This window comes from Cariama cristata, unplaced genomic scaffold (assembly GCF_000690535.1).
Source record: "Cariama cristata isolate BGI_N322 unplaced genomic scaffold, ASM69053v1 scaffold983, whole genome shotgun sequence".
NCBI classification, from domain to species: Eukaryota; Metazoa; Chordata; class Aves; order Cariamiformes; family Cariamidae; genus Cariama; species Cariama cristata.
In genome coordinates this window covers 12509-27377 of record NW_009609895.1, presented here as the reverse complement: position 1 = coordinate 27377, position 14869 = coordinate 12509, and the positions used below count along the sequence as shown (strand labels likewise).

General features: G+C 38.1%; 1 protein-coding gene across 1 annotated transcript; it reads left to right on the top strand.

The window, feature by feature from the left end:
- Nucleotides 1-463: 463 nt before the first annotated feature.
- On the top strand, nucleotides 464-14578 carry ELOVL4 (ELOVL fatty acid elongase 4; the record flags this gene model as incomplete). Its single annotated transcript, XM_009697657.1, has 5 exons — nucleotides 464-651; nucleotides 3995-4075; nucleotides 10673-10844; nucleotides 13039-13166; nucleotides 13674-14578. Coding segments are annotated over 5 exons (845 nt in total), but the record flags the coding sequence as incomplete, so codon positions are not given.
- Nucleotides 14579-14869: the final 291 nt, after the last annotated feature.

Sequence of the window (14869 nt, the reverse complement as noted above, 5' to 3'; positions counted from 1 at the left end):
GGAGGCTTTCTAGTGCCTAATTTTAAACTAATAAATTATATTAATTTTATCATTGTTTTGCCAAATTTGTGTATCTTTCACTTATGGTGGTGTTGAATATTTGGTTACATTGCTGCTGCAGTCAGTATTCATCGTAAGCAAAATTGTTTTTTGGGGGATTAGTGGGTTGGGTTGGATTTGGGCTCACGTGATTCTGTTTGCTTTATTGTTTTGGATTGTAGAATTGGACAACAGAACTTGCATGACATAAGGAATCTCTGTGTGAGGTAATGTGATACAGTGGGGTTTTTTTAAACTATTTTCTTTAACCTTCCTAGAAGGAATGAGTGTATTGTGTTTCTCCTGTCTGATGCAGCTATTCCAGGAGAGAATAAAACTTAAAAAATGTAATGCTTAAAATGATGATGAAGTATATTTTGTTCAGACCTTGTTGACTCCTTCTGTTTGCTTCACCCTCCCCCAGACAAACGTGTTGATGATTGGCCCTTGATGCAGTCTCCATTTCCAACACTGACTATAAGCACTATTTATCTCCTCACTGTCTGGCTGGGCCCCAAATGGATGAAGACAAGAGAGCCCTTCCAGTTACGTTTCCTGTTGGTTGTTTACAACTTTGGAATGGTTCTACTCAACTTCTTCATTTTCAAAGAGGTGTGTATGCCCCCCTCGCAGGAGGGAATTCCTATTTAAGTCTGAGGGTATCTACAGATTGCAAAATGAAATAATCTTACATATTCATGATGTCTATTGAGGGTGAATGTTTTGCACAGGCTTTTAAAGCTGAATTTGCCTTTGACATGAGCATTTCTGTAGCTGGGTATGTTCTGTTTGAGAATAAATGTACTAAATGAGTCTATAGAGAGAATTTGTGTACTAGCTATTCCAAGTTCTTCTTAGATTCATGTTAGTGTAAATACTGGATAGATTAACTAAAATCTGTAGAGATTTAACACTTGTAACTGATTTTTTTTTTTTTCCTTCTAATAATCCTAAAGGGTATCAGAATGTACCTTGTTAGAAACAGCTGTTTGTTGGTGCCTTCCATTTGTTTATCATTTTTAGAAATTCAGATATCCATTGTCTGTAGTGAGGAAAAGTATCTTGTCTGTAAGTTATCTTTTAGAATAAAAATAAAAATTAAGTGAACTGTATCCATAAATAAAAGGATACAGTCTTGTAATATTTGGTTTGCAACATTCTGTGTTAATTTTAATGCATTTCAGCGTTGCTGCATTTATCCTTTGTTAGGTTTTCTGTACAGAGGAAATTACTAGTAACAGTGCAGTGGATCAGCTCTTACAGCAGTAGCTAAGTGGGATTACTTAACAGTTTGGTAATCATTATTCAGGGATAGCTGTCCAGAATATAGCTGATGCTAAGGAGTAGTTCATGCTGCTGTGACTTTGCTTATGTGGATTGAGAGTCTTCTTCCTGGAAGACCTTGGGTCGTAAATTTGCAAAGTCCATTTCCAAAAGTAAGCAAATAAACAGAGCAATTAAAATTACAGCATTGCAGAACTCTACTACTGGCTGGTCGGTTCTGTACCAGCCATGTCAGGAAAGCATGGTATATCTGATGATGGTCTGTATATTGACCCTTCCCCAGAGCTTCTATGATAGAATCATTAATTGATTTCAGCCTCTTTTTTAAGACATGGTTCAGTAAAATTTTAGCCATGACACTTCAGTTGTCATTTTGTGTAAATTGTTTCCTTGCACTATTCAACTAAGTAATAAAATACTACAGGTACAACAGAATTTAATAGTGACACCCAAGGATGGTTGTGGGAATGGATGAAATCCAGTCATCTTGGCAGGTTAAAACTGAAACTCCTCTGAAAGGAATTCTGCAGTGTTTTTGCCATGCCTGACTTTTTCGCTTACTCTTTTAACTTGGTTTGTTTTATCCATAAGCTGAATTATACCAGACTTGTGGTCAATTAATTTTCAAACCTATGTTGCTTATAGGATAATGCATGTTTATATGGCATTTGGAAGTCACTGAATTAACATTAAAATGAATGGGACTGAAAATACATGTTTGCTGCTGATAATGCTGAAAGCTCGTAATTTTAGACACAGACAGAGGTTCTAGTTTCTTGCTGTTTCAAATGGTAGGTTGTTATTCAGTGGATGTTAAAACTACGGATACAACATTTACAGGAGGTGTCTTTTCTTTATCTTAGAGACTGACAGGAGGAAGGTGTTCAAGTTTCAATTGTTCCCTTTAACCAGGCAACTTCTGCTTCAATTTACGTGAGGTTTACAATACCAGTGTGCCACTATTGTAATTCCCATGAGTAATGTAATGTTATGAGTAAAATGATGCACAGTTTGTATTTTGCAAATGACTGTAAAGTTTCCAGGTATTGCTGAGAACAGAATTTGAATGTGAAATGCCTTTAAATGTTATTTAAATAATCATCCTGATGGCAAGCTGTATTGCTCACCTGTGATAATGTACATTAAAATGGTAAGTCCATAAAGCACTGCTAGGTTGTCTGGTCCAAGACTCCCATACGTTGAACTCAAATTCAGATTCAAATTAGGAGTAAATTAACATGCAGAAGTCCCAGATGCATAGCCCTTATTTTGCCACAAAATCTTGAATTTCTTACTCTACTTTGAGGCAGTCTGGTGAAGTCAGTTTACTGCCTTTTGCCAAATGAACATTGATCAAATTACCCAGTAGGTCACAGTAGAGATTGGTTAGTTTCTGTAACAGGGTGACTAAACTGTTCCCTGCTATTCTCTGGCATTATCAAATGTGCTCATGCCTGTGTAGGACCATACTGGAAGAGCAGTGGTGTTACAGCAGTTTGTAAATGGACTTGGAGGATGCAGAAGTAGTTAAATTTCTCCCTTAGGATCATTTCTGTTGACAGGTCTTTCACTTCCTTTATTTAACAGATGTGTTCATCAAATAAGCCCAGTTTTTCACAAGGTTTTGTATGTTGGTTTTATCTGGATAACACTTGTCTCTGCATCTGACTGCACTCCTAGTGCTGTGTGCAAGATGAGATACCAAAGTAAACTTGAGATCAGCCTAAACATGGTGGAAATCGGTGCAGTAAGAATAGTCAGTACCTACCCATGTTTATTTTGGAGATTGTTTTGTATCACCCTTCTTTACTTTTACGACTCACAATTTACAGGTTATGTCTGCTCCACTGCTGTCTTTTGTGATCCTTAACAGGGTGGGATTACCTGGCTTTAAACAGTCTTGGATCATAACATTTGTGAATGTCAAGATTAGAAGTATTACTTGAACCTTGTACAGCTCTAGGCAAGTGTTCTTCTTTCCAATGGGAACTTGCTCAAATGTCAAGTTTATCTTCTTAACCTGTTCAGGTTGTTGCAACGTGCTTTATTTGGAGTGGCCCTACAGGAGCACTTCATGTGCTTTCGGCTGTTTCTGTTGGCACGAAATGGGAAACTTTTTTTCATCCAGTTTCTCTCAATATGTTTTATGGGTTCTCAGCATTGACTGTTTTTGTTTTGGTTTTTTTCCTGGATTTTGATTGGTATACTGTTTTAAGAATAGTAGATCCAAATTATCTAATCCCTGTCTCTTGGAGAGAGTTCTCTCGAATCTATCATGGGAATGGCATTTCTGTCATTCATAGTGGAAGCAAGTAGGTATTTTCTGTCTCTGAAGCTAGAGCAGTCAGAGAGAATACTCATGTTTGAATAGCTCAAGGTCGTACTGGAATTCTTACTAATTTGTACAGGGCTCTAATTATCTGGGCAGATACATTCAGGGAAAAATGAGTACTTTCTTTTCAATTTACGAGAAAAAAAAAGTAGATACTGTGTAACAACAGCTTGTTAGAACTAAATATTGGCTTTTTTCAATAGTGTTCTCAGGACTGATAAGAATATTTTAAATATTTCTGTTCAGGTGAGTATGATGTAGCATGAAATTTGCTGATAATTGTTATGAACACGTTTTATGTAGCATCTTTCCCTTCATGTATGACTTTAATATTTTCAGCTGTTTTTGTCATCGAGAGCTCGAGGGTACAGCTATGTCTGCCAGACTGTGGATTATTCAGATAATGTTTATGAAGTTAGGGTGAGTATTTTATTTTTTTTTGTATTTGTATATGAATGTGTGTAAAATATAGCACTACATGACGGTTTAAGTCTTGTCTGAAAATAGTGTCTCCACAGTTCTGCTGTCAGCCCTGACTGTATCCCGTTATATTCTCACAGACCACTTCAGGTTTGACTGCATTGCACACAGCAGGTTTAATCAAAGTGCATCAGTGTATTTGCATTAACTTTCATCTGACTGCTACAAGTAAGAGTAGTCGTAGAGATACCATCCTTGGCTTCATCTGCAGTTGTACAATCCAGGATAAACTTTGTATACCTGCTTTGGTTCCTAGACCTTGCTGAGGTTTATGATATCAGGGTAACCACAGTAAAGGCATACTGTTCTAGGTAGATCAAAGCAAGTAAGATTTGTCAGCATATGCTGTGGTTGCACTTCACTCATACTGGTGAGGCAACTTTTTGTCTCCTTTACCCGTGTTTGGCTTCATGAGATCTTGCTGGCTTCTGGCAAATGTATTATCAGTATATTTCATTGTAGAAGCTTACATTTCAAATGTGTGTTTTTTGGAAAGCATTCAAATTAAAATCAAAGTGCAGATGCTTGTTGATTTCTGTAACGCAGTTGATTAGCTCATGTATTAAACCTTATCTTCCAGCAGAGCTGACACTTAAGAATCTTTCAGCTGTTCTTGCGAGTTTCACCTACAGATTAGAACATGTTCCTGAAAACCTAGTTAAAGATTGTTACAGTCTAAATAAGTTTAATATTTATAACACATTTCAAAAAATGTCTGTCCACAAGGTGACTTTTCATGGGTAGTATTACCCGAAAGCTTGTGCGCATGGCAGGGGCGGGGGGGGGGATGGGAATGATAGTTTTGAGTCTTACACCTTGTGTATAATGGCTGATCTTGCAGAACAGTTCTGTGTGTAGATTTTTATTGGCTTTATGGTAGTTGCCTATCTTTCACCGTTGCCAATACTGTGCACTCACGGTTTCAATCACTAGAATACTTCTGTTAATAATTTTATTAAAAACAAAGTCTGGCCAATGCTTGAAAGGATTTTTTTCAATAGATAAGCAAAATAGAATGCCCTTGTACTCAGCTGGATGACACTGAGGACTGGTATGGCATATATTGAAGGAATTTTTATATTGACTAGGTACAACAGGTAATGACTTACAGTATGCAAAAATTCTGTTTCATAGCCTCACTTTTAGGTGCACTTGTTTGTGGGAGACTGCAGAGGGGTCAGACGTGCTCAGGAGAATTATCTTCCGTTTTGGTCGTCATGACAAACAGAGCGTTATTATACGGTGAAATAAAGGCAGAATGACTTGCACAATGTATTTGTTGCATATGATACGTCCAGAAAAGAGAGACTGCTCTAGCAATATCTGCTCTTTGAATTTCCTGACTTTTTAAGCTTTTTGCAAACTTGTGGATTTGCATAAATTTTACTTCTAAAGTTTTAAGTTGTAACATGCTCAATTTGCAACTGAGAGAGTTTAGGAAGCAGAGAGAACCGAGTTCTCTCAAGTTGTTGCAGCAGCTATATAGTATGGTATCAGTCAAGACCTTTATCTTGATTATTACCTGGTAGTTCTTTTGAATGAATTCTCAATTTGGGTAAATAAGTCTTGAGTAGAAAACTACACTTTCCACAAGGGTACTTTGTCTAATTAAAGAGTCTGGGATACATTTCTGGCCTGCTTTACAATGTATCTTGCTCTGCATTTTGAAGGTATGTTGTTGGCTTTTGATGCCGTAGGAGAAAAAAATCCCCAAAACCTCCTCAAGATTCCTTTCACCATTGTTTTTCATAATTTAAACCTGCAAAAGGAATTTTAAAACGTGAGTAAATGTGGGCTTCTTTTTGCAGTTTCGAGTTGAGAGTTGATAAACCTTGTAGCACGTCTCTCACACCCTTTTAATAGATCTAGATACTAAATGTCTAGTATCTACTGGCACCAGGTTTTCTCTGAAGCGGAATGTTGCACTGCAGCGGTAGAATTAATTACAAATGTAATAACTTCATTGGTAAGAGAATGAGCAAATAAGTCCTGTATTAGTCAGATAAAGAAGACTGGGACTGACTCAAATGGAAACAGCACTGAGCCCAGAAAGGATTATGGAACATGCTCTGGAAAGTAACAGCTTCATATATTACTTTATTGTGGGGCTTAGAAAGCTGGAACGAATATTGAGAAATGTGAAACAAATCGCATATGGTGGTCTAAACAGCAGCATAGAAGCCCTGATATGCCCTCTGTTTCTACCTTTTGGGGAATGTGCTACTACGATGTTGCCCCTTTTAACAAAGCTCTTGCTCAAAATGAGGGGTTAAGAAACTGTCTTGTGTTCCTCAGGGGAGTACAGAGAGCTGGTAAACAGTTCTAGAAGAAATGTTTGGCTATCCTGGATGCCAGAGAATGTCTTTCCTCTCCTCTCCAACCCACATTGTGAGTCAAAACAGTAAGCCAATGGTGATTTCGAGGGAACAGTGTAAGGGCATGTGGTGGCACTTTCCTTGCATAGTCTACCAACACCAGCAATCTGTAGCTCACAGATCTCTTAAAGTCAGACATAGCCTCTTCACTTTGCCAGTTTTTAGGGGGATATTCTTCCATGAATTTGTCTGTACGTTTTCTTCAACTTTATCAAGCTTCTGGCTTTCAATGATAATTAATTCTGTAGGTAGTTTACACCGAGTGTGAAGAAGTTGGTCCTCCTACTTACTGTTTTGAACTTACCTGTACCTGTTAATCTCATCATCCAGGCTCCCCTGGCTGTTGTTCTACAGGATGCAATGGATGACTGAAGCAAGTAGGGATGGAAATTAGATTCCACAGTTGCAGAAATAAACTCCTTTCTAAAAGACTTATCTCCTGAATGTAGTAGATAGCCACCTTACTGACTGCTGGTAGGAAGCTGAGGAGTGTGTTTTGTAATTAGTTATTAAAAAAAATATGTTCGTAGTAGAAAGAAAAGGAGGAAGAAGTCCGCAAGAAGGGATTTTGAAGGAGCTGCAGCTGCATCCTTGAAGAACTGTTATTGTTATAGCTTAGGATTCAAAATAATAAATGCAAAAGGCTGAGGTGTTAAATCCGTTCTTTGTAGTACTCCTTTGGAAGCTCCAGTGGTGTGGAGTGAACGGTTTCCTAACACTGTCTACCTTAAGGCATGTTAGTGTCTGTAAGAGGTCACTTTCCCCTTCTACTTACATTTCTGTGTCTGTGCTTCCCATGTCAAAGTTCATATATTTTATTAACATTTCTGAAGACATGAGAGTGAGAAGTCTGGGGCTGTGTGAATTAGTGAGTTCCTAGTTTTAAGTGTCCTGATTATAATCATAAAACTGAGCTATGGTTGTCTTCTATATTGTAATTGTAATCTGCATTGTTTGTATTTATGTCCAGAGCTTGTGTAGTTTCCCCTTATGAAGTAAATATAATAATAGTAATTTACTTTAAACTTCTGCGAAAAGGGAACTTGACTTAACAAAATAGACTTCATGGCCCTGTAGACAAAATTCTATAACTGAAGGAGGGAAAAGAGTTCTCTTTAAAAGCCACTTTAATTTTTCACTGTTACCTTCTAAGAAGTACCTGTCCCTTCAAACCCCTTAATGGGTAACTGTCTCCAATGTGAAATGAGGAAGGAGGGTGCAGGAACAGAGTCCCATGTTAAAACAGCCCTCTGTTCAAAAACCCTGCAGCGGGCAGAGGTCATGGGCTTGGACCTCTTGTTGACCCTCTTAATCCTAGGCTGTAATGTAATCTTTCTGTGCCATCTGGTGTTTTAACAGACTTAAATTGGCACATATGAAAATTGCCAGAAAAGGTATGGTTGTGACTAGTATTATTAGTTTCAGGAATATGCCTTTTAAATGCATATTTTCTTCTAAGCTAAATCTTTCTTTCATACTGTGTCCAAAGGAAGGCTGCAGGTTAGGTCCTAAACTTCTTCCGCAAAGCATCAGAAGTTAATATTAGCCATCTACTTCTGACATAGCTTACATACCGGTGTATTGTTCTACTTTATTTCTGCCCTCTGTCTCTGATTGCATGCATGGCCTCAGGTGAAGGACTTAACATCCGTTGCATTTTTTTTCTGCATCTGTAAGCTAATGATCAAAACATCTGTGTAAGTCACTGGGAGCACTGAAATAGATCATCAGTACACAAAACCTATCAGGTTGGAGAGTAAATGGTAGTAAAATTTGATGATAGGAAGAGAGCGAAAGGGCTGCCAGGCAAAAAAATCTACAGGAACGCAAAAATCAGCAGGTATAATCCTGCAAAGAAATGGAGGCTATTTTTGTTCTTAAGTGATGAGAAGCATTTTGATCAAAAGTTCAGCTGATTTTGATCCGCAGGCTGTAATTGCTTTCTGTGCAAGACAGACAGAGTTCAAAAGGAGAGGAATGAGGTGTGTTAAATGACTTGTCCAGGAGCGTATAGTGAACCTGTGGCATCTTGGGCATAAAACGTAAGATTTTTTTGTTGGATTTATCTCCACTTACTTTTTTCTCTATGTCATACAGTAAATTGGCTATTTGCTTACTGGCTATTTCGCTTATGTTTCCACTGTTTCTTTAACAAAATGCACATCGGCTTTATAGGAGATTTTTATGGCAGTTTGCTTGTAACTGACCTATTGATTCTTTAAAAGTTTCTTGGAAGGAAGGACCTCCGACGAGCTCGAGTGCTGTAGTGCTGGCTTGTTGTTTTATGGATTCAGTCCAAAGTGTTTATTGTTAACTTGTGAGATGAAAAGATGCTTATCTTAATTTATTTAAGAGATGCAGCTTTAGCAAAGACCTGTAAAAGATGCTGGACTTCTGTGCTAATCCATGGGTGTGAGACAAAGCCTTGATGTGCGTGTTATTAAACACCTGACTACTACCTGTCCCAGAGGCAGAACTGTACTGGATATTGAGCAACAGGGAAGAGAGAGAGAGAGAGATGGTTCCGGCAGCTCACCTGTGTGTCTGAGAACTCCAAGGTCTGTGAGAGTCACTTTTCTCTCATTAAGCCTCTCTCCAACTTTGACAGATATTAGCATCTTTTTCTATAAAACTGACAAAAATCTGCCTCCTCTTCCTGGGACCTGAAGTAGGCTAAATCACATCCAGGGAGTGAGAAGGGTGTTCGTTAATGGGTACGCAGAAGTCTGCAGTTTGGCAGCAGTGAATTGTGCAGTCCCTTTGGGAAACTGCAGAGTCTGCAATGCAGATCTGCGGCACTCTTCTGCTCCCGTGCTGCTGCTGCTTTCCTTTTGCAATAATCTCTCCTAAAAATGTTCACCAGTCCAATTATGGCCGCAACAAACTTACTCTGAGGAGAGATGCGTTCCTTTCCCACTAGTTTGGAGAGATTTAGAGGAAAACACCACGCAGAGCTGTAGCATTGCTCTGTACTGCTCGTTCTCCTGATTCCCCTTTCTCTCCCTTGCCTAAGGGGGTGTGTGTATTTAGGAAGGGAAGCTACTGCCTGTCTTAACTTTTCCTCTTCTGCCTCCCCTGGGGACTGAAGGGGTGGTGGGGTTATTTCACACCATGTTGAGGTAAGAAAGTCTGATTTGCCATCAGATGAGTCCTGAAAGGCCAGGTGAACTTCTTACAAATAGGTGTGTTGTGACATTGCTCGCTCTCCTTGCTGGTGGTGCCATTTTCAAGTCTCTTTTTGTTTTTTTTTCTGTTCTCTCTGTGAGTCACCATCTGGGACTTGTTGCTGTGCTTTGGGATCTGGAAGGGAGTCCCTACCACCACCATACCTGCATATCATAGTATTAGCAAATTGCTGTGCAGAGCTTCTGGGCTTTACCTGGTGCAACAATATCCTGATTTAAGCCATGTTTATGTTGCATCCTAGGCAAGATCCACTGTGATGGGTGGATAGGAAAAAGAATTTTGGGGGTGTAGCAGTGCCCTGTTGGTTAGATCAGTTATATCTCTGCAGCTTGTGTGGCTCCCATGGTCTCATTTCTTCTGTTCCCTGAATGGTACAGAGCCACTGGGAGAATGCTGCTTTCCGGAGGGGATTACTGAGCAGGCCAGAAGAGGCCAAGGGGAGTATTGCTCTAAGGGATGTGAAATCTGTACTGTACCTAGCTTGTAAGAGTGATTTGGTATCTTCCCACTCATATGCCTGTGATACTGAAAGAGTTTCATGTAAGGTTTCAACCTTTGCACTTCAGTTTATCATGTTTCTGCCTCCTTGTTCTGAGCACACCAAAGTGTTGCCTCATTAGTAGGGGAAGCCCTGTGGTAGTCTTCTCCCACAAAGCTTAGGATAGAGTATGAGGACACGAACTCCCTATGTTTAACTGGTAAACTGTTCAGAGATGGCAAAGCTTTTAATTATGTTAATTCTTTTTTACGGTTGTGATTTGTGAGCGGTAGACTCAGAATAATACTTCTGTGTCCAGAATATATGAATGGAGTATTGTTTTTGTGGTTCTCAGATATTTGATGACTCCATGTCAACATTTACCAGGATTTGGGGAGGGAAGATGTATCCTTCTCTTGCAGCAGATAGGTGGAGAGAACTTTGTTCCATTCAGCTTGGAATCACTAAAACTTTTGTGTTGTCTGTTTCTCATTGCAGATAGCTGCTGCTTTATGGTGGTATTATGTCTCTAAAGGAATTGAATATTTGGATACAGTATTCTTCATCCTGAGGAAGAAATTTAACCAAATTAGTTTCCTTCATGTCTATCACCATTTCACCATGTTCACCTTGTGGTGGATTGGTATTAAGTGGGTTGCAGGTGGACAAGGTGAGTTCCCTTCCTCCCATTCCATTTTGACTGAACACAGGAGAGAATTATTATTGTTTGGGAGCAATGGAAAAAGTTTTCGTAGACTTAAGTTATAATATACACAACTGTTTAAATAGCACTGAAGCAGTGCAATAGCTTTAATCTGCACAGTCTTCCTCTGTGGGAAATGTGGGGGAGGAAAAGATAACAGGGCAATAATCTAATGAATTGCAAAACTTTTTTTTTTTCCTCATGGGCATCAATTGCAAACCTGAAGTTCTGTCTTCAAAATTATGCTTATTCTGTATGAAATAGAAAGGTGAATGTGTCTTCCCTAACTTTAATTTTTGCAGATACAGAGAACTGCAAAATCTAGTTACGGGCCGCAGTCTGTGTACAAATGTAATGAAGTTAATGGAGATGTTGTTTTGGCATTGTATCTGAGTTTGGGGGTTGCTTTCTTTTTATAAAAAGGCATGTATAAAATTCTGAAACCTTCCCTTGAAGGTGAGCCAATAAATCTGTCAATTAACTTTTAAAACCTATTCATAATGAGACAAGTCTATAATTCATTATCAGCCTTTTTTTTTGTTTGTTTCCTTTCTAAAGCCCCCATCATTTTATTCCACTGTACTTGCCACATCCTCTCTTGCCTGCATTGTACCCTTGTTCCTGTTGCTTTGCCTTGTCTGTCTCAAATTATAAACTCAACAGAGCTGAGGGTTCAGGGAAAATACTCTGGCTTGTTTGTAATGTGCTTTGTAGGCTTAAGACACTGGAAAAAAACATATAGTAAACACCACACCAAACTAATATTTTGTGGGATTTTTTTGTCAAACCACACTAATACTTAATGCATGGGTGTTTTACGCTCTCATTTACTATAGATATCTTGTACTAAGTGGTTACTTATGTTCAAAAGAAGAAATATTTAAAATTAGTATCTGTGACTATCCTTGAATTTCTCCCAAGTAATCTGCAGGATGCAGGTACTCAACTAGACACTTCATGATCTTTATCAGCTATTGCACCTGTAAAACAAGTTTATTGGAGACTGGATGCTTACTTATAGTCTTACTTAGAAATTCCGTGGATATCTCAAAATACCCTCTCCCTTGTTGCCTTTTCAGACTTTTCATGCCAAAAATCAGCATTTTTCAGTACAACGGTTGCAACTATTTCCAAATTTATTTCAAGTTTTGGTGTTCTTGTTCTGCCTCTTAGTTTCTAGCCCTTGCAGCAGGAAAAGCAACAGTTGCTCCTCTGCATTTATGTAGTGCTACTGCATAAATGTGGATAGATGTTCTTCCATTTTCTAGTTGATAGCACATTGCTTACACAGGCGGATCTGTTATAAACTAAACCCTATTATAACTAACAGGGTCTAAACGACATAGGCATCTGAGTTGTTTGATGTCAGCAGCTATTGTCTGTATTGCCCTAATCTTATACATTAGAACCTTTTTGAGCCTCTCTGGCAGTGTAAGGATACCTTAACAAGATACAATTTGTTTCTATTAAATGGCTGCTAATCTTGATGGAGCAAAGAGATCTTAATGCAAATGAGAACTGTCATCTTCGATTCCAGCATGGATCGTTCTGGAAAAAGTTATACTATACATTTATAGATTTAAGAATGCTGGATATTTTAAATCACAAATAAAGAAACTAAAGATGAGCAATTTGGACAAAATCACTTGGCAATGCCCTTATACATCTTATAACCGCACATGAAGTTTTGCTTTATATGATTTTTTTGGCATTTAATCAGACTTCCACATGATTTTCTTGACTTCTTTCTGAGAAGAGAACCTTGTGCATTTAAATACAATTTAAAAAATTTAAGTTCAGAACCTGATACTTTATACTTACATTATCAAATACAGTTTTTAATAATCCTTTAGCAAAGCAATTGCAGTTATACTGCTATAACTAATGTGGAATCCATACGATTTATGTCTGTTCAACAAAAATCTTATGAAAAGCTTTTGCATAAGTAGTTCCATGAAAGATGTGACATACTACTTACCTGGACAGCTATTTGTGCCAGCACGTGTTGGCAGTCAGGTCTGTACTATGCTATTGAATATTTCAAAGATGGAATCCTGGCATGTCCTGTGCTTTATAATTTTAACTATCGCATAAATAATACTAGAAAATACTTCTCTTTTTTCAAAATTACATTACAATCTTCCCTTCTGTTTCTGGACAGCTTTTTTCGGAGCTCAGATGAATGCATTTATTCATGTCATTATGTACATGTATTATGGATTAGCTGCCTGTGGCCCTAAATTTCAGAAATACCTGTGGTGGAAACGATACTTGACCATATTGCAATTGGTAAGTAAAATTTCTCCCTTTATCTCAGAAGGTACTGCCTCCAAGTGGATTTGTATATGCAGAGCTTTGGAACAGATGCTGCTTCTTCCAAAAGTCCTAGCTGCCTGATACTCACAGCTCAAGTTAGAATACTTCCTGGAGATGGAAGGATTTATTTCATTTCTCAGAAAAAACACAGCATAGATTAGAGTTGTGTGAGTAAAGTCTAATGCTACTTAATTGGTTATTTCAACTGAATTGTAAAAACCTATTCAAAAGGTAGAGGAAATCCAGATCTCTTAATGTTTTCTCATTTTCCTATTTCTGAAAACTGGTGCCAGGTTCTGCAATAAATTTGATATCCCTGGTCACGCATATGTGTGCATGCATGATGTGGCAGCCAAATACAGCTTCCCTACCACCTCCCAGTTTAGCAGTTTCATAACTTAGTGCATCAGTATACATTGGGGCAGTCTGACCTACAGAATATATCCAGACCTTTTAGATTCTATATTTTCTGTCTTTCAGGTGCAGTTCCATGTGACTATTGGCCACACAGCCTTGTCTATTTATATTGATTGTCCTTTCCCTAAATGGATGCACTGGGGTGTAATTTTCTATGCTGTCACCTTCATTTTCCTGTTTGGTAACTTCTACTATCGGACATATAAGCTGCCCAAGGAACCCGTAAAGAATGGCAAAATAGCAAATGGTGCTGTTGCAAATGGAATAAGCAAACCAGAAAATAATGCAGTGGTGGAAAATGGAAAAAAGCAGAAAAAAGGAAAAGCAAAAGGAGAGTAACTTGATCCAGGCCTTAACCATTGTTGGCAGTGAGGAATCTCCAGTTTGGTTTATAAAAGGAAGAAAAAAACACTATCTGTACCAATTAACCTTAGGTTACTGAAGAGCTAGAACACAGATATTTTCTTTATTTATGAAGATCGTTTTAAGAACAACACTAAAGTTGAATTTCTATTGTAATTATGTAATTATCATGCATATGGTCTCTGTGTAAACTTGTAGACTGCTGGTGTTGGTGAATGTAAGGAAGAATTGCAGTTGATTCCATGTTTAGCAGTCCAAAAGTTAATACTACCATTGATACAGGCTGTTCTGTTGGCACCCACATTTCTTTGGGGGAGGGAGGGGAAGGACGTAGCGTTTGGATACTTGTGTTTTCTTTCCAGAAATTTATTAAATTTCAAATTATGACGTATTATCTAATCAGAATGTGCAACTTTTCTTGTCCTCCTTGGAGAGTATCTTCAGACACATGTTTATGTGCTGTCAGAACAGTGTTTGACTTTTCAGACATTACTTGATTTAATTGTCTGTTACAGTTTGTTTGGTTTTTTTTCCTTGTGTGGAAATACACCTACCTCTTCATCTGCTGAAAAGAATATTGAGCATTAAATAACTGGTTTCGGAAATACGGAGTCTTCTAATATAAATATCCGTTAACACTAATTCAGGAGAAGATATGATGATTTCCTGTGGGAATAAAAGGGATTTTTGACGGTATTTTTTGGTCAAGTCATCAATAACCTTTTGCAATGTAAACTTAAATTTTGCAGTGGTACTTTTAGTATAGCTAAGTGAAGAAAACATTTTAAGAATACATAAATATGAAACAATACATTGTTTGAAGCAAGCAGTAAAAGTAGACTTGCTGCTTGTTGTCCGTGACCTGCGTTAAACCTGTGGTGCTGACTGATACTGAA